This window comes from Vulpes vulpes, chromosome 14 (assembly GCF_048418805.1).
Source record: "Vulpes vulpes isolate BD-2025 chromosome 14, VulVul3, whole genome shotgun sequence".
NCBI lineage: Eukaryota > Metazoa > Chordata > Mammalia > Carnivora > Canidae > Vulpes > Vulpes vulpes.
The window spans coordinates 27829471-27855737 of record NC_132793.1 but is presented as its reverse complement, the minus strand read 5'-3'; the positions used below and the strand labels follow the sequence as shown (position 1 = coordinate 27855737).

The 26267-nt window shown below is 42.8% G+C and overlaps 1 protein-coding gene across 3 annotated transcripts in view; it reads right to left on the bottom strand.

Moving 5' to 3' along the window:
• Positions 1 to 4218: 4218 nt before the first annotated feature.
• Positions 4219 to 26267, bottom strand: part of PSMF1 (proteasome inhibitor subunit 1) — a 43241-nt gene continuing 21192 nt past the window's right edge. For 2 of the 3 annotated variants that reach the window (XM_072736187.1, XM_025986070.2), the window contains 4 exons: positions 25314 to 25499; positions 8462 to 8515; positions 6954 to 7112; positions 4219 to 5265 (listed from right to left, as the gene is read on the bottom strand). In XM_072736187.1, the coding sequence (XP_072592288.1) occupies positions 5238 to 5265; positions 6954 to 7112; positions 8462 to 8515; positions 25314 to 25499 (427 nt within the window). In that variant the 3' untranslated portion in view covers positions 4219 to 5237. Of the gene's footprint in view, positions 6472 to 6953; positions 7113 to 8461; positions 8516 to 25313; positions 25500 to 26267 lie in introns of all 3 variants that reach the window. The other variant, XM_072736185.1, reaches the window with a different exon arrangement.

Below are 26267 nucleotides of genomic sequence, written 5' to 3'. Positions count from 1 at the left end.
CTGGTGTTCTGAGGCCCTAGAAAGGTAGGCACATGGAGGACCCTGTGGCTGGCGGGGCCCCAAGTATTGGTGCAGGGAGGGGAGAGGAGGCTGGAGCTGTTGGGAGCACAGGTAGCTGTGTAGCCAGCACACTAACCCGAGAAGCAGATGGGCTATGAGCCTCTGGTGGACTCGATAGAAGCCCCCATCCCCTCTGAGGGTCCAGGACACAGCTCTCATCACCCCTCAAATTATACCTGCTGTTTAATGGGGACCCCAGCACCAAAAAAAACCACCAACCCACCCAGTATGAACTAGAGCAAGAGCACCACTCCCCTACCCCATCCCCACCATGCCAGTGAAGAGATACTTTTTTCTGTTTTCCTTCTCCTCACCCTACCACAGAGGAGCAGCAAAGGTCTGAGAGGTCAGGGGAGACCTATTAAAATGGCACGTGAGCTGGAAAGTTTTACTTGGACTGGACTGAGTCTGAGAGTCAAAGGGCTGTTCTTGGGCTGTAGATGTAGGGATGAGAAAGGGGGCATTGACAGAGGTCAGCTGGATGAAAGAAAAACTTTGTGTTTGTACATTTCAATGAATCAGTTATGCATTACATACATCAGTCATCCCATTTTTAAGTGAAATATCGTGTTCTCTGCCAGGCACTCTTCTAAGCATTTGGCACTAATAGCTCACTTAAATCTCTCAACCACCTTGCTGAGTAGATGTTATCATTACTTCCATTGTACAGATGAGGAAGCTGAGGTTAAGTGACTTGCCCAAGGTCACACAGGCTGATACCTAGCAGAGTCAAGAATCAAACTTAATAATATGCCATCAGGACTCTTATTACATTTAATAACATGGGGGCAAGATTATGTCTTTGGGTGGATCTGGGCTGTGGGCTGCCACTTTGAGGCCTGTAGTTTCAACATGTTGGGAAGCTCTGTAGTGGAAAGGCGGAAGGCTAGAGAGGGAGTGCTGAACTGGGCCAGGCCCAAGGCCCACTTAGAATCATGGATTCTCACAGATGGGCAGGATCTTGGAGACAAGTCCAACTTTAACCCCATTTTACTGATGAGGAAAGCCACAGGGCGCCAGGACTTGCCCAGGATCACTATGCCTCAGACCCTCTACCTGTCCCTCTCTTTTTCATAAGCTTCTTACTTGAATTTTATGTCCTGGGACTGTGCTCCTGTGATTCTAATCTGAAGGAGGGAAGGGAAGGACTGCCTTAGAGGCACAACACCTAGGTCCAGGCCCTTTTCTCTTACGGATGCCTGCCTGCTTGCCCCAGGAATGGATTATCCTGGATCAGAGAGTAGCCGCCACAGTTTGGCTTATCCTCCAAAGGCAGCTGCACAGAAGGTTGGTGCTGACCAGGGTGCTGAACCTGGATGGCCCTTCCTCTAACACTCAGCCTAGCTGAGGGGAGGAGGTGGAAGGGAAGGAGACTCCTATGAGACCAACATGACTGTTTTGGGCAGTTTAGTGGAGCTATAGTTTCTGTGGTCTGAAGCTTTGGGAAGGCCACTCAACTGCTCTGGACCTGCTTTTTCATCTGTTCAATGGAGAGAGTTGCTCTGATCCTACTATACTTAGAAGGCAGAGGTGAGCATCCCTTGGGGACAGGTGACAAAGCCCTGCAGAGACCCCAAGCCCATCTCTAGGCCTGGTGATGGCTCTCAGGAGCTCACCCTCACAGAGGGGCTTCACAGGCCTGTTTCTTCCTCTGAAATAGGGGTTGTGCTAGGTAATTTCACAGGCTCCTAATGTGGGTACTCTGGGCGCTGTGGCTGTAGATGGAAGTGCTCAACAACATTAGATACACATGGCACACCTCAGAGTCTTAGACCATCCTGGGGATTATGCTGCATTGTTCCTTTTTCACACAAGTCCTGACTTCACTTTCCAGCTTCAGGAATGGGTCCTGCACACAGATCCATGCTCCTCCCCTGGAGAGGATCTGGGGATCTGGGTATAGCAGTTCTACAAAAAGAGCACTGGCTTTAGAACCAGGCTGATTCAGGTTCTCCTCGTGGTTCTGCCATCCCTAGAGGGGCAAGCCTAGAATGTCAACTACTGAGGCTAACAGTGTTTGCCTTGTGGGTGGCTAGGGTGCTACCTGAGTAGGAAAAGCTGAGTAGGAACACCTGGGTGGCTCAGCAGTTGAGCGTCTGTCTTTGGCTCATGGTGTGATCCCAGGGACCTAGGATCAAGTGCTGCATCAGGCTCCTTACGGGGAGCCTGCTCCTCTCTCTGCCTATGTCTCTGCCTCTTTCTGTGTCTCTCATGAATAAATAAATACAATCTTTTTTTCTTTTTTTTTAAAGAAAAGTTGAGTACACCATGGGTACCAGATAAATGCTTGTTTCTTGCATTGGAGGGCAGCTTTATGCTGAGCCTTTATCCTCCATCCATATGGCCTCAGTAATAACTGGTACTGAGCTCCAACTATCTGTTTTTAAGATACACTATTTGGTTGGACGCTGCAACAATCCTGAAGGTAGAGGTAATGCTCATTTTGTAGATAAGGCCACATGCCAACAAAGGTAATTCTGTGAGTCATACCCATGCCCACCTGATTCTTAAGACTCCTGCTTGACTTTTGAGCAAGCCAAGCTTACTGGACCTTTTCAAACTCTTTTTCTGGTTTAGAGAAAGAGGACACTACCTCATTATGGTTGTTATGATTTGAAGATATAATGGATGTTATTTTACAAGGGTACATGTATATTTAGAAACATATATGAAACACATGTGAGTGACCCATAGGTGTAAATGGAGTGGGTATAAGGGATAAAACTCGAAAAACAAAATGAGGGAGTTCTAACACGCATTAGTCATCGTGTGCCACAAACCAAGACGACTGGCTGAATTCTTTGCACCTGATAGCCAAGTTAAAGGAAGTGATACAAAGATTGTACACCAGAGCATCTCAAACTTTTAACCAAGCACCTCAGGAGACTGTTAGGCTCAGGCAAGCTGGGGAACTGTGGCTGTGGTATTCCTCTGTATCCTGGCCCATGGTGTAGCCAGACACAGGACACAGAGTAGACAGAAGCAAAAAGAAAGATGGCCAGCTGTAGGAAGTAGGAAGGAAACAAGGCAAGAACAGCAGATGAGGACATGGGGGGCTCTCAGAGGTAGGACAAGTGATCTATGGCACATCAACAAAAGATAAGGATTTGGAATCACACGTTTATTTTCCTTGTAAGCGACTAGGTAAACACAGAAATTGTAAACCAAGCAAAAGAGTGCCATGAACTGCACTAGACTTGAAAAGGTCAGAGGAACTTCCCTAGAAGTACTTCCTAGAAGTACTGCACATTCTGATCAGAATCTTCCCAAGTCAAACCCAATCCCTCTGTAGCTCAACAGCCATGGTCACCCCAGGGGTGACTGGTTCTGATCTGTCTTGCTCAGCCTAGGTCAAATTCTTTTCTTTTTTTTAAACAGAAGACAAAATCAACCATAATGAAATATCACTTTGCACCTACTAGGATAGCTATATGCAAGAAGACTAACAAGTACTAGTGAGAATTTGGCAAAACCAGAACCTTCATACCCTGACAGTAGAAATGTAAAATGGTGCAGGCATTCTGGAAAAGTCTAGCAGTTCTTCAAAAAGTTAACTGTTTAAACTGAATTGTCACACAATCGAGCAATTCCATTCCTAGGTATATATCCAAGAGAACTGAAAACCTAGGTCAACAAAGAAAACTGTTACACAAATGTCCACAGCACCATTATCCACACAAACAAAAAGTGGAAAAAAAACCAACCACTATTCATTAACTGATAAGTGGATGAAGAAAATGTGGTATATATCCACGCAATGGAATATTCTTCAGCCATAAAAAGGAATGCAGTACTGACACATGCTACAGCATGGATATGAATCTTGAAAATGCTAAGTGGAAGAAGCCAGGCATAAAAGGTCACATATTGTGTGATTTTACTTATGCAAACTGTCCAGAACAGATCTTGAGATCTCATCTTGAGAGAGAAAAAAGACTAGCGGGTTGCCTAAGGCTGGAAGGCGGTTAGTGGGGGTGACTGTTAGTAGGTATGGGGTTTCTTTTTGAGGTGGTGAAAATGTTCAGGAATTAGATGTGTTGATGGATACACAACACTGTGAATATACTATAAACCACCAACATGCACACTTGAAATTTATGAGCATATGATATATCTCAATAAAGCTGTTTTTTTTTTTTTTAAAGAAGGCACAGGTTATGAAGTGCTGATATTTATTGTTAAGGCTCCCACCTTTCCATTCCACAAGACACATCCACAATACCATTCCTTTCGGCTACTTGGCAACTGCTCACAGCTGGGAGGGGGAAGTGGCCCAGAAGAGGACAATCACAGACACCATGACTTGAAAGTTCCTGAAGGCCCCATTCACTCCCCCCACACAACTAAGACATTGTGTATGTTTCTTAGTGTCCCTGATACAAGGAGACACATGCAAAAAGTGGCGGATTCTGCAGAGGAGAATCCCTGAAGTTTGTTTTCAGAAAACAGAATTGTGTATAGGAGTATCCTTTCGACCTCTAGTGCTAGAAAACCTAAGAGGCGAATTTATTGTTCCAATCACCTTTTCCTTGAATCATGGTTCTAAAAGTGGTCTACTTTCCCTGCCTGTCTGATGGTTTCTAGTGTGATGTTCCTTTAAATGCTTCCTTTCATAATAAAGGATGCTTGTGTGACCGAAGTGTCCCAAGTCCTTTCTGTAGCAGGTATGACCCAGTTCCCAAAAAGAAACCTCCATCTACCTGCAGGCCCTGGACTGATGACTGCATTTGCAGCTCTGCCTAATCTCTGAGTCCCTCTCCAGGTCTATGTTCTAGGCTTGTTCTAAATGCTTCTAAAGGCTTCAAGAGTGTCTTTTACTAGATCAGTGCCTGAGATAGGGCCTGCCAGAAATGCCTGGGGAGCCTGCTCATGCTAGCCTCCTGACCCAGACCCCAACTTAGTTTACCCCTAACCCATTCTCAGGCAGGGCAGACAGGCAGTTCCAGTCTATAGCATATTAGCAGACACCTCAGGAAGGCTCTGGTAGCTTATCCTCTACCCACAGATAAATATTATGTCCTAGTATCCAGGAAGGAACCCAAGGAGCTGAGATGTAAAATGACCCACCAATGGAAGAAATGCTAGTTGCGGAGGGAAAGTGACTAGTGAGTGCCTTGATCTCTTGCCTCTGAGCCTGATGCTCTTTGGTGCTCTTTCCACTCCAGCACAGGGGTTCATCACTGACCACGTCTGTCAGGCCTCGGGCTGAAAAGGATCCGGAGAACACCAGAGGTCAGGCGGTCCTGGACAAAGGACACAGGTTTCTAGAGGCTGGGGCTCCCTGGTGAAAGGCCCTCCCTGGGTTGTTTCCTGCTTTAGTAGCTCCTCCATCCACCACAGCCACTGGCTTCCAGAGGCTGGGCTCCCTGCTCCTTTCTGGAGTTCAATACCACACTCTGATGGAACCCATGCTCCTGTGCTCTTCTTGTCTGGGCCCCGAGGGGGAAGTGCCACACAGAGCCTCAAAACTTCATTCCTTCCTCTGCTCCAGTTCCTAGCAGTGGCCACACAGAAGCAGACCCCAGAATGTTTTAGAGTAGGAAAGGCCCCTCAGATCTCATAGGCCACAAGAAAGTGGACGGGAAAGCCCCTTGGGTTAAGTTGGTAGCAGAAATGAGCTCAGACGTCAGGTCTGTTTATTCTGCTTAGAGGCTGCCATTGTCCAGGCACAGACAGACCAGAGGATGTGTGCAGACAGGCAGAACTGGAGGACTCTGCCCTTCTCGGAACGACAGGCTTTTTGCTACATGCCTGCCCTTGTGAAAGTCATCCTTAGGGCCCTATGGGGTTTCCAGTCCCTCATTTTCATTTCTGCAGTCACATGGGGACCCACTTAGTGAGGTCAGGAGCAAAAAAGCAATCGATGAAGAGAAGGTGCCTGAGAAGCAAGAACAAGCCCTGGGTAGGAAAAGAGTCATCTAGCCCTACAAAGACAAACTCTACGTGTCAGAAATGGAAGAAGCTGGGCAGTAAAGAACAGTGGGAGACTGGCAACATGATTTTTGTATTGACATTTCGTTCTTATAATAACATCCAAAATGCGTTCTGTTCTTATAGCGCTGCAGCTGGGACTGCATCGGACCAAGTGTATATGTTGCCGGAGTCTCCTTTGAGAAGTGTGGGGCAGCTGGTGGGGAGAGAAACACTGATTTCTCTATGGGACCTATATGCAGCCAGGTGGAAAGCTGCAGCAAGTGCCTTGGCTCTGACAGGTAGCGGGGAGGCAATCCCAGCCGGCCTGCAAACACATGGGCAGAGTCCCTTGCCCCCAGCCCGCAAGAACACGGTTGCTGATGGGGCCAGCAGTGGCAGCTCCAGGAGAGTGGAGGGAAGGCTGGGATGTTACATTCTTGAGGCCTTCACAGGTACATGTCATCGTAGCCCGGCGGGGGGAGATGGTCTGGGTTAGGTCTGGAATGGAAAGAGGGGCTGGTGAGTTGGGAGTGATGAATGCGGTCCTGAGCTGAGGGAGTCTGTCCACCAGAACAATGCAGGATTTTGTGGGGTTTAAGAGCATGTGCTCTACGGTCATGGTTTGAATCCTGATTCTCCCACCTTGGAGAGTTAATTCATCTTTCAAGGCCTTGATTTCTATAGGATGTGGACAGTAATATGCACCCAGGAATCCTGAGTTCCTGATGAAGATTAAATTTCCTCAAGTATGAGTAGCTCCTCCTCTGAGTGCTCCCTGAGAGGGGCTGGAGGAAGGGAGGCATTGAGGGATCGGGAGCTCCAGGGAAGTATCAGGCAGGGGCCTGGAGGAGGCTCCATTCCCTTGGCAGTGGTGGATGGAGCCCAGTGGTGACTCTGTACCTGGAGTCAGATCCCTTGTTCCTGCAACATGGAGCAGAGCTGCCATCAGGCCCTACTTCTCAGCAGGCCTGAGTACCTACCCAGATGGGCTGGTCCCAATGGGTCCAAAGGGGTCAAAGCGTGCTCCTGGGGGCACAGCGCCTGGAGGAAGACGGTTTGGGAGGCCCGAGGATGGGTCAATGAGTGCTCTTGGGAAGCCAGATCTCAGGGGATCCACGATCATGCCACCTCTTCGACACCTGAGGCAAGAAAAGATGTGTGAGCAGGAGTGGCAAGCAGCTGCTGGAGAAGGGGCAAAGGAGGGGAAAGGGGACCAAGAATGCTGGGGGGGGGCGGGGGATGTACTCTGCACAGCCCAAGCAGATGTAGGTGGATGGTTGCCTGAGCGCCATCTGGCACAGGAAGTATGCAAGAACAAGAATGCAAAAAGCACACCTTTCTTGACACTCATGGCCTGGCCTGCTAGCTCTTCGGGCTCCCTGAACCCACAAAATTGAGATTCCTGCCATGTCCTACTTGCAGGGGGTACAATTTTATCAAGAATAGGTGCCACGGGTGCCTGGGTGGCTCAGTCGGTTAAGCGTCTGCCTTTGGCTCAGGTCGTGATCCCAAGGTCTAGGATCAAGCCTGGGCTCCCTGCTCAGTGGGGAGCCTGCTTCTCCCTCTCTCTGTGCCTCCCCCTGCTCATTCTCTCTCTCTCCAAAATGAATGAATGAATGAATGAATGAATAAATGAATGAATACATAAATAAATAAAAAGAACAGGTGCTGGAACCTGCCAAGGTCAATGTAAATCCATCACAAGGCTCTGCAGAGTACTACTTTAGATCTAAGGACTAGTAGTAGCTTGGAGACAATTCACAAGGCTGGCTTTCTTGTGTTTCCTTAGAGGGGCTCAGGGTGATCCATGACAGCACGTAGGTTGCCCAACTCTGGCTCCTGTCAGCATGGAGTTCCATGGACCCAACCGCCTTGTGCTCAAAGCAGGATGAGTGAGCTGATGTTCCCCAAAATTTGAGGTCACTGTTCCAGCTTAACTATAGGCTCCTGTGATTTCCCACTGTCTAAAGAAAGGCTCAAGTTGGGGTCACTTTGCAGCAAAGGTTAAAATCTACTCAGAAGCATTCAGGGAAGACAGGACATAGCTAGGCTGTAATGACTTTTTTGGGTGCCTGACAACCACCACACACAGTCTAATGGGGATCAGAGACTCCCCCAAGCAAGTAACGTTGACCTTTGAATAGCCCTGAGCTGCCCATCAGTCTGTGGTCCCCCGTGTGCTCTTCAGTCTGCACCTGAGAAACCTTCCATCCAAGGGAGGCTGTGGTCCTCCACCAGGGCCAGTAGGCTAAGGCATGACAGAGGCTGCTAGCTGGGCTTGCTCCGTCATTCCCAAAACACAGGACTTTCTGGCACTGCTCCAGGCACAGCAGAGCAGAACAGCGGCAGTGACTTGTTGGCTGCTCAGCCACAGCAGCCTCCTTCACCCCAAAGGAGTCTGACGAAAAGCTCTAAGATTAGAAGATGAGCTGGGCTGAAAAGTCACAAGAGCAGGTTGTGTTGCTGCCCCCTCCCCAGCAGTACTCACCCAAAGGGGTCCAGGTCCTCTCCCCCGACAGCAAATGGGCCCAGGGGATCACACCTGAAACAAACAAGGGGCAATTACCATAAGTCCCAGAGCAGTTGAGCTCCTGGGTTCCCAGGGGCTTGAACCTGACACCTGTAGGGCCCAAATGCATTCCCCGGTATGGGGGGAGGGGAAAACCTATGCCTGAGACCATAACACACCAGACACTTCAAAGTGGTCTTCGGCACAGACCAACACTGATAATATTACAGAGGCAATAGGAAAGATGCTGAACACGAAGCTGAAAACAAGGAGGATCTCCAGACTGTCAAAAATATAAATATTAACTGTGGTAACCTCCAGATAAATTTTATTTATTTACACATTTCTCAAGTTCTTAAACTTTGTGTAAAGAACCAAGAACTTTTAGATCAGAAAATATCGGAAAACCAAAACCAGAACTCCAAGACTAAGATTTAAAAGCTTCCAGGAGTGGAGTGAGATGGGTGCCCACACACAGCTAGAACAGGGCTCCTCGGCCTTTTTCCATGATGGCCTCTGTATGACACTTCAATCCCACAGACACCATGTATCTGTATACTCACTGCAGCCCGCTGGAGGGCCACAAACCACTGCAACCTCAGAGTTTTTCACCCCCATACCAAGAGCCCATTTTTGCTCTCCCTGGGTATGCACGAGCTAGGAGCATGAAATGAGGGCATGCTTTCTGGAGAGCAGTTCTATACTGTCTAACGTATATACCACATATGCGTCTTTCAAAAGTCAGGTATTTTCATACTCTTTGATCCAATAGTTTTATATCTAGGTATCTGTCTTAAAGAACACATCATTCAAATGAAAATATCACATAGAGGCTTTAATCAAGGGAACTGGAATTGGCCTAGATAGCGGTCAGATAAGCATGTTACAGTATATTCCTAAATGCAATTATGAAGACCATATAAGAAAAAACTGGTAAGAAAAAAATGCTTATGCTCTGGTGTTGACTGTGGGGGAAAAGGAAGAGTCTAGGAAATCAAGGGTGAGAAATGTGTGTGTGGGTGTGTATGTATAAATAAAACTAGAAAGAATCACACTGAAAATATAAACAGTGATAGTTACTCCTGGGATGATTTTTTTTATACTTTCCTGTTTTTTTTCTATAAAGGATATAGATATAATGAAAACAAAAAAGATTTAGAATTTGCAGAAGTGTGCTTTGGAGTCTGCCTGGAGCCCTAGTGAGCAATATGAACCTGGCAGTTCTGTGTTTGGGGTGGGGCGGCGGTGGGGGAGGGCGGGTCTTGCCAGACTTTAGGAGCTTTGTAAATTTGTAAACAGCAGCTAATAAATGCTTATAGGTAAGAAGCCCTTAGTTAAAGAACTGGGAAAAAAAATCTAAATGAGGTGTTTCTTCAGTCAGTTCTACCTAATAATGCTAGAAAAGATACTGTAATTTAGGTGGATGTGGCTAGCAAGATTTCCAAGGGAAGGAATTTTTCCTGACCTAGATGACTGTTCCCAAGTCATGGTTCATGGAGCTGGTGGTGGAAGTTTCTGGTGACCTCTGTTATCATCCTGCCACCCTTGATACACCAGGTATACTGGAGAGCTGAGAGTATCTTACCTGTTATCCCCAAGACTCTGCTACAGATCAGCAAACAGAAGGGGCTTCAAATGGCTATAAAAATGCCTGGGAGAACAGAGAGCCAAATTGCTCCTGAAACACACAGCTTTCTTTCTCTCTCCCAGGCCACAGAGCATGGCACAGGGGAAGAAACAGGGAACAATGAAGGCTGGAAAGGCAGCTGCCAGGCCTACCCCAACCACTGTGTACTTGAAATTGTCACAGCATATCCTTTGACTCAACATACTTAATGCAGCCTTCATTATAACACATGCACACTACTCTGAACTCGTTAAATACATGCTCGGAACCCACATTAAAATAGTCTCAGTCCAGAATGTGTTGAATGAGGCAGATTACAAGAATTAAAAGAGAGGTAATTTTTGTATATAGTCTCTGAAATCAAGCCCCTACTATTTCATCTGAAATCAACTGAAGGAGAGTGTTACACACTAATGCTGTAGGCAAAAGTGCCTGGCTGGGTTCATGTGGTGGTATGTCCTAGCTCCTACAAGGGGCTCCGCTAGGAGATTTGAGTGTGATCCTGACCACAATTTCCTCCTTCTGTGCTCCCCCTCCTCTTAGATAAAAACAACACTCCTCACTTCTGCTACCTAAAAAAGGTTTTGCACCAGTCTCACGAAAAAAAAAAAAAAACAAAACCAATACCTGGTTTTCAGAGCTCTTTTGATTTCAAAATTGCACATAAAAGACTGTGGGCCCATCAAAGTAAAAATGATCCCTCTCACTCCTGTTCCCAGCCTCCCAGGTCTTCCTATAGACAACTAAGATATCAGTTTCTTACATGTCTTCCCAAAGATACTCTGCATATATAGACAGCAAGTATGTAACTCTCCTACTTTTTTTAAACAGATGAATGTGCTCAACTCCTTATATACATTATCTTATTTCATCTTTGCAGCAGCCCTCTAAGCACATATGTTCTTTAGTATTATTTTACAGATGAGTAAACTGAAGCTCAGAGAAGCAAGGTTTCTATACAAGGCCACACAGGTAGTTAAGTGTCAGCCCAACTTCAAAAACCATGCTGTTTTAACTGATGTGTTGAAACTGTTTACACTTAATGTGATTTTTTGGTGAGATGTTTAGATTTATATCTACCATTTATTATTTGTTTTCCAACTGTTCCCTGTTTTTCATTCCTCTGTTTCCTCTCTCTTTTTTACTCAATTTTAGTGTTTCTGACTAGATCTCTTTGCAGAGTTGTTTTCCCAGTGGTTGCTCCAGGGATTGAGTGTACTTAATTTCTTCAGTCTACTTAGAAACAGTATTTTAGGGGCATCTGGGTGGCTCAGTCAGTTAAATGTCTGCCTTTGGCTCAGGTCATTATCTTGGAGTTCTGGGATCAAGACCCAAGTCAGGCTCCTTGCCCAGTGGGGAGTCTGCTTCTCCCTCTACCCCTCACCCTACTTGTGCTCTCTGTTTCTCAAATAAATAAATAAAATCTTTTTTAAAAACCCCAGTATTTTACCATTTCAAGTAGAAGGCAGAGAACAAACCAGCACATACAGGTCCATTTATTCTCCTCCCTTTATGCTGCAGTTGTTCCACATTACACTAACATACACTAAGATGCTCAATTTTTGCTTTCAACTCTAACACATTTTGGAGAATTCAAGAATGGAACAGTGAATTATATTTACTCAGACATTTACCATTTCTATTGCTTTCTTTTATTCCTGATGTTCCAAGTCTCCATCTGGTATCATTTCCCTTCTGTCTGAAGAGCTTCCTTTAGCAATTCCTTTTGAGAAGAGCTGTTGACTATAAATTCTCTTACTGTCCTTTCACTAAGAATATCTTAATATCCTTCAGAAATAAAGCAAAATATTTGCTGGATACAGAATTCTGGGTTAACAATTCTTCTTATTTTACGAATATTGATCTACTTCTTCCTGGTGTCCATGATCTCTAATGAGAAATCCACACTCAAGTTCTTACTCTTCTATAAGCAAGTCATTATTTTTCCCTAGCTGCTTTCATTAATTTTTTTTCTTGATTTTTAGTTTTTGGCAGTGTGATTAGATGTCTGTGCATGGACTTCCTTGGGTTTATCCTATCCAGGGTTTGCTGAGCTTTTTGAATTTGTGGGTTTATGTCTTTTGCCAAATCTGGGAAATTTCATCCATTATTCTCTTGAAATAATTTTTCTGTACTGTACTCTTTCTCCTCTTCCTCTGAGACTCTGATCACCACAATGTTAGACTTTTTATAATTGGCTCACAAATCCCTGAAACTTCATTTTTAAATCTTTCTTTTTCTCTGTGTTCAGACAGGATAATTTCTAGTGCTCTATCTTCAAGTTCACTCTTTCTTCTGTTATTTCCATTCTGATACTCATTCATCCAGTGAGGTTATTTTGATTATTTTTCATTTCTAAAATTTCCATTTGGCTCTTCTTTTATCGTCTATTTCTTTGCTGAGACCTATTATCCCACTCATTTCAAGACTATCTGTCTTCACTTCTTGGAGCATTTTTATAATAGCTACTTAATATCTTTGCTTGCCAGATAATTCCAACATCTGTGTCATCTTGGTGCTGGCATCTGTTTGTTGTCTTTTTGTGAGCTGAAGTTTCCTTCGTTCTTTGTATGCCCAGTGATTTAGGACTGTATCCGGCAAAACTTGAACATTTATTATGAGGCTCGATGAATCCTGGTATTTTTGTTTTAGTAGGCAATCAACATAGCTGGGTTCAGAATCCAAATTCTGGTTTCAATGTCAGTTCTGTGTTCAACGCCTTTTGCAGTGCTATTCAGTTTTGTGCCACATATGTGCTACAAAGCATTGTCTGAACCACCTAGGCAGTTTTACTCAAACTGTACTGTGTACATTAATCAGTGGGAGATCTTACTAAACTATAGATTTTAATATGGAAGACCAAGAATGGGACTTGATATTCTGCATTTTTTATAAGCTCCCAAGTGACATGATTTTGCTAGTCTGGGGAACACAGATGGCTAGGCCTGTCAGGTTCAAGTTCAGCTATGAAATTTTGGTGGTCTGGAATTATTTACTTTGTTCTACTAAGTGTGGAAACCTAGGACTGGGGACATGGAGATGCTGAGAACTGTAGACAAAAGCGTCTATGTGCTCATGTAGTAGAGTGCTCTGAGCAAGCAGGGCATGAACCCTTTCCTTTTCCCCACCCTGAGAATATCCTGTGAGTTCAAGGGTGAGCTGGGGACTGAAAATGGCTGGGAAGTATTGTGCTTAGGCTAGGTGAACAAAGATTTTTAAAAGAAAAAAAAGAAAAAGATATGCATACATTATACTAACTGTAAGAAAAATGTCACCATAATCTAACATAATGATTCTTTTTGTTCTTCTTTTCTAGTCTTCTTTCATAAACATGCTTTTATAAAAGTATAGTATTGTAATTTCAGGTCCCATGGTTTTCCTCCACTTATGTCCTGTATTTCTTGAGTTGTCTGTCTTTGCTATTGTCATTTTTAATGATCAACTAATAATCACTCAAGTAAAGCAAATTTTTAACATTTAATCTTCTACTGTAGGTACTAGTATTGCTTCTGATCTGAGTAACTATAAAGAACGGTGTAATGAATAACTTTTGTGTAACTGTTATCCTCTGCCTGTCCCACCATGATATGATGGGGGCAACCTATTTCTCTGGTCAAAAGAAAAGAGTTGTGTCCGGGACCCTCAACTGCATCTGACTTAGGTAATTCAGAGGTGAGATTTGGGTCCTGCAAATTGATGAGATTCAGGTAAGAGTGGTCACTGAGCTGAGTAGCAATGGGTAAGACTCTTCAGAACCTTAGGGGAGGGAAGATGCATTTTGCATTTGGGAGGCCAGAGGGTAGACTGTGGTAGGTAAAATCTCTAGAAATGGTCGCTCTTAGTATTCCACACTGTCTAATCCCCAGAACTTGGATATGAGAAATCACTCTTGCAATTGTTTTATAGCAAGTTGCTATAGTATAGCACAGTTGACTTCAAAAAGGGGAGATGATCTGAACGGGATAATCTGCTCACATGGGCCCTTAAAAAGCAGAACACTTTCTCTAGCTGGCAGCAGAAGAGAAGGTGGAAGGGGAGAGTCAAAAGCATGGGCAAGACTTGACAAACTATTGCTGGCTTTGTAGATGGAGGCCTGTGAGAAGAGGTGTCGGAAGTCTTCAGGAGCTGAGAGAGGCCCTCAGCCAACAGCCAATGAGGAATGGGGACCTCAAGTCATACAAAAACAAGGAACTGAATTCATGTTTGATCAACTTACAAATATTATGGGGATAATGCTTTTCTAAATAATTTGAAAGAAAAAGGGGACTAAACCCAGCAATATGGCAAGGATCTGGAAACTTTAAAACATAGTGGGAATGACAAGTAGTACAATTGTTTAGGAGCACAACTGGGCAACATCAAAAACTTTAAAAACATGCTTAGTCCTTAATGGAGCAACTCTACTTTCAGCAATGCATACTAAGGACATATTCAGAGATGTGCTCTGAGTGTGAATGTATGCTCACTGAGGTGTTAGCTGTGGTAGCCACAAATCAGAAATGACTTCCCGTGTATCTTCCTTTATTTGTCTCCTCTTTGTTAAGCCAACCCATCAGCAAGTTCTGTCAGGTGTACTTCCAAATATACCCAAGATCATCTGCCTTGCCTGCCACCATTTACTACCTACTACTACTGTTTCTTGCCTGGGTGCCTGTGTCAGCTCTTGACCTGGTCTTCGTGTTTCTACTCTTATTCTTTTATAATCCATTCTCTACAAAGGAGCTAGAGATTCAAAAATAAAATGTAAACAGTATGAAGTCCCTCTTTTGTTAAACACACCCAGGGGTTCCTACTGCTTCTGATCTTATCCCTAAGGCTCTGAATGCCCTGGCCCATGCTTACCCCTGCAGTGTCATCACTGCACCACCTCTCTACCCCACCAATTTACTGTGCTCCAACCACACTACTTAATCTGTTCTCAGAACAATCCAAGACAAGATTGTTTCTTTCAAAATGATTGCTGATATGTGTGTTACAAGGAGGAAGTAATAAGGGCTGAATCCTGCTCCAGTGTTTATGAGCTGTGTTGGTTTGGATAAGTTAATTAACCTCTCTATGCCTCAGTTTTATTTTCTATAAAATGGAGATGACAACAGCACCTAGCTTTCTCTACTGTGAAATAGGATAACAGTATTTATTTCTCAAGGTTAAGTATCAAATGAGAGTATTTACAAAAGTGTAACACCTGGTACATAGCAAAGAGTTCAATAAATGGTATCTAATATTCTATTATTATATCACAACTTCTGCTTTCTACTGCTTGTGATCAAGTTACTTATTATACATGAGCCTCAGTTTTCTTACTTGTAAAATGGGGATAGCCTTTATCAATCTTATAGGGTTGAGAGGATTAAGTAAGAGCATATGGATGATATGCCTCGCCTGTTGCTTCAAACAGTTGGCACTCAGTAAGCAGTGGTTGTATAATTATTATTGAACTAGCTTTGCCATCCATGGGAGAAACTAAAGAGATCAAGTTTATTTGGCTCTAAGATGAAAAGCAATGAGGGAAAAATTTAAGAACAGGGAATAATAGTTTCAAGAGCAGTGAAAAATGAAAATTTGATTATTAGGGTGGTATAGGTAGAGGAGAATTCTTCTCAAAATATGGAGGATCAACTTATCAATATAGTAAAATATCAACCTATCTTGTACCACACATAAAAATTAATTTCAAGTAGATTATAGATCTAAATATAAAAGGTAAAACAACAAAGCTTCTAGAAGATATATATGAGGAATTCTCCATGACCTTGGGGTAGGGCAAAGATTTCTCAACAGATCAAAAAAACACCAAACAAGGAAAAGCATCGAGAAGCTAGATTACATAAAAATTAAGAACATTTTATTACAGAGTGAAAAGCCAAAGTATAAAGGGAAAATATTTGTAATACATTTATCTGACACAGGACTAAAACCAAGAATATACAAATAATGCCTACAAATCATAAAAAGATAAGACAACCAAAGAGAGAAATGGTCGAGACTGATTTGGAAGACACTTCAACAAAAGGGGATATCTAAAAGGGCTTGTATACATTTTTAAAAGAGAAAGGATTCAAAATGTCCTCCACAGAATCCTGGAGGTCCCTGAAACTCATTTCATTTCCAGGGGTCCATGAGATCAAAACTATTTCATCTTAGAAGCTATCTGCTTTTGGGGTACCTAGGTGGCTCAGTTGGTTATGCATTTGCCTTTGGCTCAGGTCATGATCTCAGGGTCCTGGATGGGAAATGAGAATCTAGCTAGTTGTCTTCCATACCTAATGATAAACAGGTCACAACAATATGAAACAAGTCATTCTTTTCATAAAATTTTTGTGTTTGGGGAAAAAATAGATAGTTCTGTAAAAATTTCTATTTGTGTTAACATGTAGGTTTATTATTGTTATTTTTAAATAAATGTGTAATTTAAAAATTTTAGTTGTAACTTCTAATACGATAAATATTGATTGAACCCCAACAAGAACTCTTTAATAATTCAAAATTTAGTGATTTCTCCTCAATAATTCAGAGTTCAAGGTTTCTGAGACCAAAAATGTTGAGATCCACCAGCATAGAAAATATAACTCAATGAAGTTAAAGAAAAAAACTATATACAGATGCATATAGCCTTACTATTTAAAATGAAAAATTGAACATATTTAAAATATCCCATGGAGGTTAGGCAAACTACAGCATATCAGCAAAATAAAATATCAGATACTAAAAAAAGATATATTTAGCCCTTTAGTAAACAGATTTAAAAGGAAAATGCAGAACACAAAATATTAGAAACATTAAAAATATGTAAAGACAGACAGATTGGGACTGAAAATGAATTTTGAATGGCAAGAGTTCTATATCTAAGGATTTATTTTTAGTGAAGCCAGTTGAGCATAAGAAAAACTGGTTTTTCAAAACAGCGAATATATTTGGGGCATACAGTCTGAATGAGGACAGATGGAGCAAAGCGAAATGGGTTAGAATTTTAAGACAACAACAACAAAAGTTAGGCTTAGATTAAAACAAAAACAAAAACAAAACAACAAAACCAAAAAACCGTTCCCTTACAGATGGGCTGTTTTCAGTAATTCTTCTCTACAGATTTCAGGAGTAAACAGACCTACTTTTCACGACCAATTCTCCATCACAATGGAATGTCCTCTCCATGTGTACTCCTGGCCTAGAAGCAGCCAGCATCAAACCGGCAGACCAGTATCCTTGACAAGCTCCCGGTACATGTCTCTGCACTCAGGGAAGCAAATCTCTTTCTGCACTACGACAGACATTTGATGGGTTTGCTTCTGGAGGTTTCCAGGGGTGGACTAGACAAGATGGGGTGTGGAAGGCAAGCAGTGAAACACAGGACCGTGTCCTACAGGAAGGAGGCAGAGGCTGCTATTTCCCCGCTCAGAGTACAAGCCTCGGCTGTTCAGTGATGGGCTAATTAACACCCTGCAGCAGCCAGATGGGCCAGCTCCCATGTTGCTCTTTCCCTCCTTCCTGCTCTAAAGCCCCACCCCCAAATCCTGCATTTGAGGGAAAAACAAAAAGGTGAAAGTGTGAGTGCTGGTTGCTCGGCAACTTGGTGGTAGTGGGGGCTCTAATAAAGGAATGGTGTCATTCCAGACATCTGTGCTGACAGAGGAAGGGGACTGGAGAAGAGTGGGGGTGGGGGTGAGTGGCTGACAAAAAGCCTCCTAAACATTCCGCCTCTTCTCCAACCATGTCTTGTAGTTTAATGTCCTGGTCCTGGGAGACGGATCTGCTTGAGAAAGACCTAGCTGAGGGAGGGCAAGAGGATGGATTTTTCTCCACACTCCACATGCACTCACTATATTGAATTTGTACACAAATTGATTATTACATGAACTAAAACTGGATGGTGCAGTGGGGAAAGCATAAGCAGAGTTAGAACCACGTAATGGCAGACTGGGCCCAGTCTTTACCTCCCAGTGAGGTAACTCTGGACAGTTACGCTATGTCCTTATCCACCCTCTCCTCCTGTGTAAAGCTGGGATGCTAGTGATCGCACAGATCTGTCTGGAAGACGAGCAACCATAAATGAAACCACCTAGTTCAGTGGTCAACAAATGGCCAAACAGCCAAGAAATGGCAGTTATTCCCCTCCTGGATAAACACAGCCAATATGGATGATAAAGAGACAATGTTTATAAGGGCCTGGGGCCTAAATGTAGTCACCCAACCCACCCTCCAGGTCCATACTCTCACATCTAAGTGGCTCCACTACTGCATCAAATCCTTTTCTGGGGGGAAGAGGCTAGGTCTTTAAAAATATAAAACAAGGTTCTGTCTCTGGGAGGACCCTCTACTAATTAACCCCGGTAGTCTGGTTTTGAGCTTGACCATGAATGGGATCCACTGGGTATTTATCAAACCTTTACTATATTCTGACCAATGAACTTGACACATGACATTCACCTACATACCAATATTAAGAGATACAGGAATAATAATAAAATAGGCGTAATAATTCTCAGAGTGCAGATCAGGGGACCAAGTTCCTCCCAGAGCTAAGTGTGCTCACTGAAGGACAGGGAGAGCTACAAGGTCAGGGTTTGAATCTAGCTGATCAACTCCAAAGCCGTGCTCTAGAATACCATATAAATACTCTCTTGTTGATATGGGGGGGTGAGAGTGGGGACGTGGAAAAAAGGGACCAAGTCCCCTGTGCTAAGAGTGGTATGCTGAAACAATGAGGCTCAGCATTCAGCCTTAAACACTGTCCCCCTCCCTATCCCCACCATCGCACTAGACTCTAACCACTTCCTATCCTTCCAGGGCTCTGCACAGGACAGGCCTTCATGCTGGAACACGCTTCCTACTCTACTCTTCACTGACTAACACATCTTTCTCATTCTCTAGGAGCCCACTGAAATGTCAGTCTCTTCTTGCTGAAGCCTTCCCTGAACACCAAGTGTGGTTCAGGCTCTTCTTCCATGTGCTCCCCAGTATACTGATGAGATGACAGCAGGAGCAGAAGGCATCACTGGTCTTCATGAAGCACCTAAGGCTAGATCTAGGGCCCACACCTAGTGAGCTCAAGAAATACTGTGGCCTTAAGAACCTAAGTGGCTCCTTAGCACTGACATTTTTAAATACTGTGTATTTTAAAATAAAAAGAGTTACATGAAAAATAGTGCAGAGAAATCCAGTTTTCTCCAAGTTATACCACCACAAAGCTCCCTCCTTTATAATCTCACCTACAGTCTGTCCCCATCCCTAACGTCTGGCAACCACTAATCTGTTTAGGATGTCTATTAATACTGTCATTTTGAAAATGTGTAAGTGGAATTGTACAGCATATGATCGTTTGGAATTGGCTTTTTTCATTCAGCATGATGACCCTGGGGTCCATCCTAAATGTCACTCCTTCACATTGCTGAGTAGTATTCCACAGGCTGCACCGCAGCATGCTTACCCACTTACCAATTCAGGCACATCTGGATTGCTTCCAGTTTTTGGCTGTTACAAATAAAGCTGCTATGAACATCTGTGTACAAGCTTTTGTGTGCATAATTTTTGTTTCTCTAAGATAAACACCTAGGGGTAAGATTCCTAGATCTTACTAGGAAGCGTTTAAGAAACTGCCAATGTTTGGGGATCCCTGGGTGGCTCAGTGGTTTAGCGCCTGCCTTTGGCCCGGGGCATGATCCTGGAGTCCCGGGCCCCTGCATGGAGCCTGCTTCTCCCTCTGCCTGTGTCTCTGCCCTCCCCCTTTCTCTCTGTGTGTCTCTCACTGATAAATAAAATCTTAAAAAAAAAAAAAAAGAAAAAAAAAAAAGAAAGAAAGAAAGAAACTGCCAGTGTTCTTGAGTGGCCATAACATTTTATGTTCCCACAAGCAATGAATAAGAGATTGAGTTTCTCTGCACCCTCTCCAGCATTTAAAAAAATTTTAGCCATTCTAGTAGGTGTGAAGGATTTGTGTAATTTGCATTTCCCTAATGGCTATTGGTGCTGAATACCTTTTCACGTGCTATATGCCATCTGCGTATCCTTTTCAGTGTACTATCTCTTCACATCTTGTCCCATTTTCTAATTGGATTGTTTTTCTTAACCTGTACACTTTTGAGTGTTTTGTATCTTTCTAGATATGATTGCTTTGTCAGATTGCTTGATTGCTTTGTCAGATGCATCGTTTGCAAACATTTTTTCCCAGTCTGTAGTTTATCTCATTCTCTTAACAGGGTCTTTCACAAAGCAAACATTTTTAACTTTGATGAAGTATAATGTAACCATTTCTTCCTGTTACAGACTGTGCTTTTAGTGTCCTTCTTCTACAGTGTTGCAGCATTAAGTTGCACATTTAAATTTGTGATCTCATTTGAGCTATCAGCTCACATTCTTTCTGAGCCCTGAGCTGGTACCCTTGCTGAACTCATTATTAATTACTGTTGTTACTGCTATTATTTGGTAGATTCCTTGGGATTTTCTATGTAGACCATAATGTTACCTGCGAACATGAACTGTTTTATTTCTTCCTCTCTTAACTGTATCAGTTTTATTTCTTAATGTGGTAGCAAAATTTTCAGTACTACCCGAATAAGAGAGGTGAGGGTGGGGGAATCCCTGGGTGGCTCAGCAGTTTAGGGCCTGCCTTTGGCCAGGGCATGATCCTGGAGTCCCAGGATCTAGTCCCGTGTCAGGATCATCCCTGAATGGAGCCTGCTTCTCACTCTGCCTGTGTCTCTGCCTCTCTAAATAAAATCTTTTTTTTTTTTTTTTTTTTTTTAAAAAAAAGAAGAGCAGTATGGGTGATATCTGTGCCTTGTTCCTAAGGGGGAAAGCAGTCAGCAGTGAATTTTAAGTAAACCATTTTTGCTGGTATGATGATAAACCCATAAAATATCATTTAGGTACTAACTAACTACTCTCTAATAGAAGGAAAGACACAAAGTCTCAATCATGAACAATTATTATCAATTCCCTTATGATTTGAACCCAGGAACCTCATTTCTACTCTTTTATGTTCACATTTCCTAAGCTAAGGCTAGGACTTTTTTTTTTTTTTTTAGTTTATTGAGATATATTTCACATACAATTTATCCAGTTAAAATATACAGTGGTCTTTAGATGTTCATAGAGTGTGTAAATATTCTAATTAGAATATTTTCTGAACCACAAAGAGAAACCCTGTACCCATTAGCAGTCCCACCCTATTCATGCCCACTAAACCCTCCACTTCAGTTTGTGGCAACCACTAACCTGCCTTGTCTCTATGGATTTGCCTATTCCGGACATTTCACATAAAATCACATAATATGTAGCTCTTCTCACTTAGCATGTTTTCAAGGCTCACACAGGTTGTGACATCCATCAAGTACTTCATCCTCTTCTTACTGTTGAATTAACATTCCACGGTATACGTGTTTCAGGTTTGTGTACTTGATCATCAGATGATGCATAATAGGCTGTTCTGACTTTTTGGCTAGTATGAATAATACTATGGATATCCATGCACAGAAGTTTGCACATGATCACGTGCACAAACAAGTGCTATTTCACCGTGGTTTGGAGTTCCATTTCCCTAATGATTAATTAGGGAATTTTCACAGGCTCATATGCCACCTGGACACTTTTGAACCATTTTTAAATTTTATTACTGAGTTGTAAGGGTTATATATTCTGGATACAAGCGTACTACCAACTCTGATTTGCAAATGCTTTCTCCCATTCTAGGAGTTCTCCTTTCATTTTGATGCTGTTCTTTAAAGCACAAAAGGTTTTAATTTTGACGAAGTCCAATTTGGGCTTTAGGTATTGTATCTAAGAAACTACTGTGGAACACAAGATCATGAAGATTCATTCCTGTGTTCTGCTAGGAGTGTTAGAGTTCTCTTATGCTTAGGTCTATGATCCATTTTTAAGTTGCTTTTCGTGTAAGGAAGGGGTCCAACTGCATTCTTTTGGCTGTGGATATAGAGTTGTTCCATTTGAAAAGACTATTGTTTCCCCATTGAATTGTCTTGGCACATTTGTTGAAATCAATTGCCCATGATTTAAACCATGTACAGGTTTATTTCTGGATCTCAATTCTATTCCCTCAGCTATGTCTATCCTTATTCCAGTACCACACTGTCTTGATTACTGTAGCTTTGTAATAAGTTTTGAAATTGGAAAGTGTGAGTCTTCTTTTTTCTTTTTCAAAATTGCTTTAGTTATTCTGATACCCTTGCATTTCCATATGAATTTTAGGATCAGCTTGACAATTTGAAAACAAAAAACCTGCAAACAAAAAACTCTGGGATTGGGACTGCATTAAATATGTAGATCAATTTGGAGAATAGTAAATCTTCCTATTTATGAACACAGAATGTCTTTCCATTATTTAGAGCTTCCTTAATTTCTTTCAACAATGCTTTATAGTTTTCGGTGTACAAATTAACTTCTGTTAAATTTATTCATAAGTAGTTTTTCTTTTGAGTATTATTATAAACGGAATCATTTCCTTAATTTTCAGATTGTTCATTGTGCATGTGTAGAAATACCATTGATTTTTGTTTTTTGATCATTCATCCTGTCACACTGCTGAACTTGTTTATGTAAAAAAATTTTTTAGAGGATTCCTTAGAATGTCCTATATATGAGATCTCATGTAATTGGCAGAGTTTGTTTTACATCTTCCTTTTTAATCTAGATACTTTTCCTTTTTCTTGAATGATTGTCCTGGCTAAAATCTCAAGTATGATATTACACAAAAGTAACAAGAGCAGACAGTCTTGTCTTGTTCCTGATCTTAGGGGGAAAGCATTTGGTCTTTCTCCATAAGTAGGATGTTAGCTGTTAACTTTCTGCAGACACTACATATTGAATTAAGAAACTTCTATTGCTAAATGCTTTTATCCTGAAAGGGTGTTAGATTTTGTCAAATGCTTTTTATCAATACACTGAGATGAACCTTTGGTTTTTGTTCTATTAATGTGGTATGTTACACTAACTTATTTTCAGATGTCAAACCAATCATTTTTGGGATAAATTTTTTTTGGTCATGGTATATAATCCTTCTTCTATGTTGCTGAATTTGTTTTTGCTAGTACTTCAAGGCTTTAAAAATCTATGTTCAAAAGGGATACTGGTTTGTAGTTTTCTTGTGAGGGCTTTGATTTTGGTATCAGGGCCCCACAGATCCAAACAAGATCCAACACTGTAGTTAGTTGATATAATTCTTTTAATATCAGCCCCGCTCTTTTTTCCGCATGCCATTTATTTATTTGACAATGAAAACAAGGTCAATTTATCCTGTAAAAAATTTTCATGTTCCAGTTTTGGCTGGAATACGTGTATCCTCATGTATCTTCCTTCCTCAGCTAGGAATTTTTATCTTCACAATTGTAAACTTCAGGTCTGATTCCTAGTTAGGGTGCCAGAGCCTCCAGGTGGCCACTGTGGAAACCCTGGGAGGATTTTTGCTTACTATAGTGGTTACAGGGTCCTCCCAGCACTTAGAGGCAGATACCAGAGACAATGCACATTCTACATAATGAATTCTACATTATAAGAATGACTTGCATCCCATACAACTTTTGAAAGTCTTGTTAGATTTTCAAGAAGGTGCAAAGCCTTCATAAATTACCCAAGTCTAAGATGATTTTACATATGAGACACTGTCCATCTACTATTTTGTTTGCCATTCTCCTAGGAACTGTTTATCATTTCAGAAAAGTCATGTTAGTAACAGCAATACAATTTTTAGTATTTGAGTTCTGTTATAATACATCTGTATATGCCAGTTTGTTACTGTCAAATTCAACATAATTACACATACAAGTGCAAGTGTCTGACTATATTTTCCAGTGTAATTGTGCTTAAGCATGTACACAAACAGAAATGATCTTATTAGTTACCCCCTTTCTACTTCTCATTTATTTTTATTTTTTTTAAATTTTTATTTATTTATGATAGTCACAGAGAGAGAGAGAGAGGCAGAGACACAGGCAGAGGAAGAAGCAGGCTCCATGCACTGGGAGCCTGATGTGGGATTCGATCCCGGGTCTCCAGGATCGCGCCCTGGGCCAAAGGCAGGCGCCAAACCGCTGAGCCACCCAGGGATCCCCTCTACTTCTCATTTATATTATAGTGAGGACTTTATACTGATTCCTTCTAAAGTGTGCATTCAGTTAGATTATCTATGAATTTCATTTCAAGAGAAGTAAAAGAGATTTCACAGAATATTTGTTTTGACATGGGCAGCGAGTGTGAGAGAGCTGAGAATTACTATCTACTTAAGGTATAAAAATCCGCCTCACACCCCCCCGCCCCCCCCACCTTGACTGCTGTCGAGAGCTTGTTCTTAAAGCTTGCCACCATATTCTGGTTATGTGACAGCCAGAGCACTACGCTGGGATTTGACACCTGAGCTGCAGCCCTGGCCCTGCTTCTTTATTAGTGGCTGGTGACCTAGGCAGGTCATTCTACCTCTGTTCCTGTTGATAAAATAAGGAGGTTAGATCAGATGAGATGTTCCAACCCTTCAACTACTTTTTATGATTTTCCCTCCCCACTGGAATTCTGAAGAGTGCCAAAGAAATTTACCAATTATTACTTTATTGTAATAAATTAATTTCCCATTTTTAATCAAAAATTAAATATCTTAATATAATCAAAGATAATAACTGCAAAACAGGATAAAATAACAATGGCAGTTAACACTTACTGAGTGCTTATTATGGCCCCACAGTGAACCCCCAGGCATCCCCCCATTACTACCACACAGGGGACTCCAAATTGGGAAGTGCTGTCTCAGCTAGAGACTAAGATCTCCCCTCGATTCTTGTCTCCTTCCTCAGACCATGAGTCTCCGGTCATAGACGTTGCCACCCTAACCTGCTAAGATCTTGGATGTGATATCCTCATACTCCATGCTCTTTTGGAAAAGTTCTGAAGCTGTCAAAGAGGTTAGGTGACTACCATGAATAAAATGAAATAGCCAAGACATTTGGCCTACATTCCCTCTGGAAAAGTACTTCTGCATCTCTCCATTTTCCTAAAATACCTGGCCTGGGGCCCTGCTACTAGAAGAAGCTAGGTAGTTATCAAGAGTCGTACAAGAACTCACTGCTTCACTTATGTCTCCATCCACCAAGACTGACAATTTGTTGCAGACACATGGAGGCCAGAGAGGGGGCCAGTGGCAGGATCACTATGGCTAGAATCCTGCAGAAGCATGGGTTAGTTGCCTGCTGGGGGCTCTGTACTCACCAGGGAGGCTGCCGGCTTGTGTGTGGGTGCTGTGGGTGAATCCGGAGGGGGTCTACCTCTCTGGCAGTGGCAGGCGGAAACTCCCGGTGGAGACTGCTGACACTAGCCTTGTCCCAGGGCTCATGGATAGGTGTAATGATCCCAGACGCGATGCGAGACCGAAGTTCCTCACTGTTCTTATAGGTCCTGCGGGAAGGAGACGAGGTGTCAACTGCTTGCACCTGGCTGGCAACCCTGTATACACTATTCTGGCGGCAGTGGCGACGGTGGAGGCGGCGGCGGCGGCCCTGACAGCTCTTGGCTTTGCGCGTGGACTGTTTGCAAGGGTGGGAACGGGCCGCCCGGCGGACCTGTGTGAGGGGGGCAACAGCCCGGTGATGTCTCCGAGATTTGGGCCTAAGCTTCTTAGGCATCTGAGTTGCCCCTCCTCATTTACCACCCCATTAGAAAGAGGTGACGGTGCAGGGGCACAGGGCCTGGACTGGCTACTCCTCTGTACCTGCCCAACCCCTCCCTCAGCCTCATTGTGTGTTCATCGTATGTCATGGGAAGGGTCATGGACTGCCAAAGCTTCTTGGGGAGGATGAACCAGGTTCCTGGGCCAGGTAAGCAGGGCTCTGGGGGCTCAAGGCCCAGTTCTGTCACCAACTCAGGGCCCTCTCAGAAGGCTGCTCTGGGCCTCTTTTCTTTGCCTGTGACGGATAAGCACTGTGAGCTGTAGCTGAGGTGCTGAGGCAAGCTGAGGTAGCAACGAGTGGGCAGCGCTCTAGAGTTCCTAAAAATCTGGTATTTAAAAATGAGCCATACCCTGGACCAAAAAAGCAAACCTTACAAATTTTAAAAAATGGAAACCATACAGAGTATGTTCTTTGACCAGATGGAATCATACTAAACATCAAAATAGAAAGGAGTTTCTAAATATATGGAAATTAAGCAACCTAATTCTAGATAACC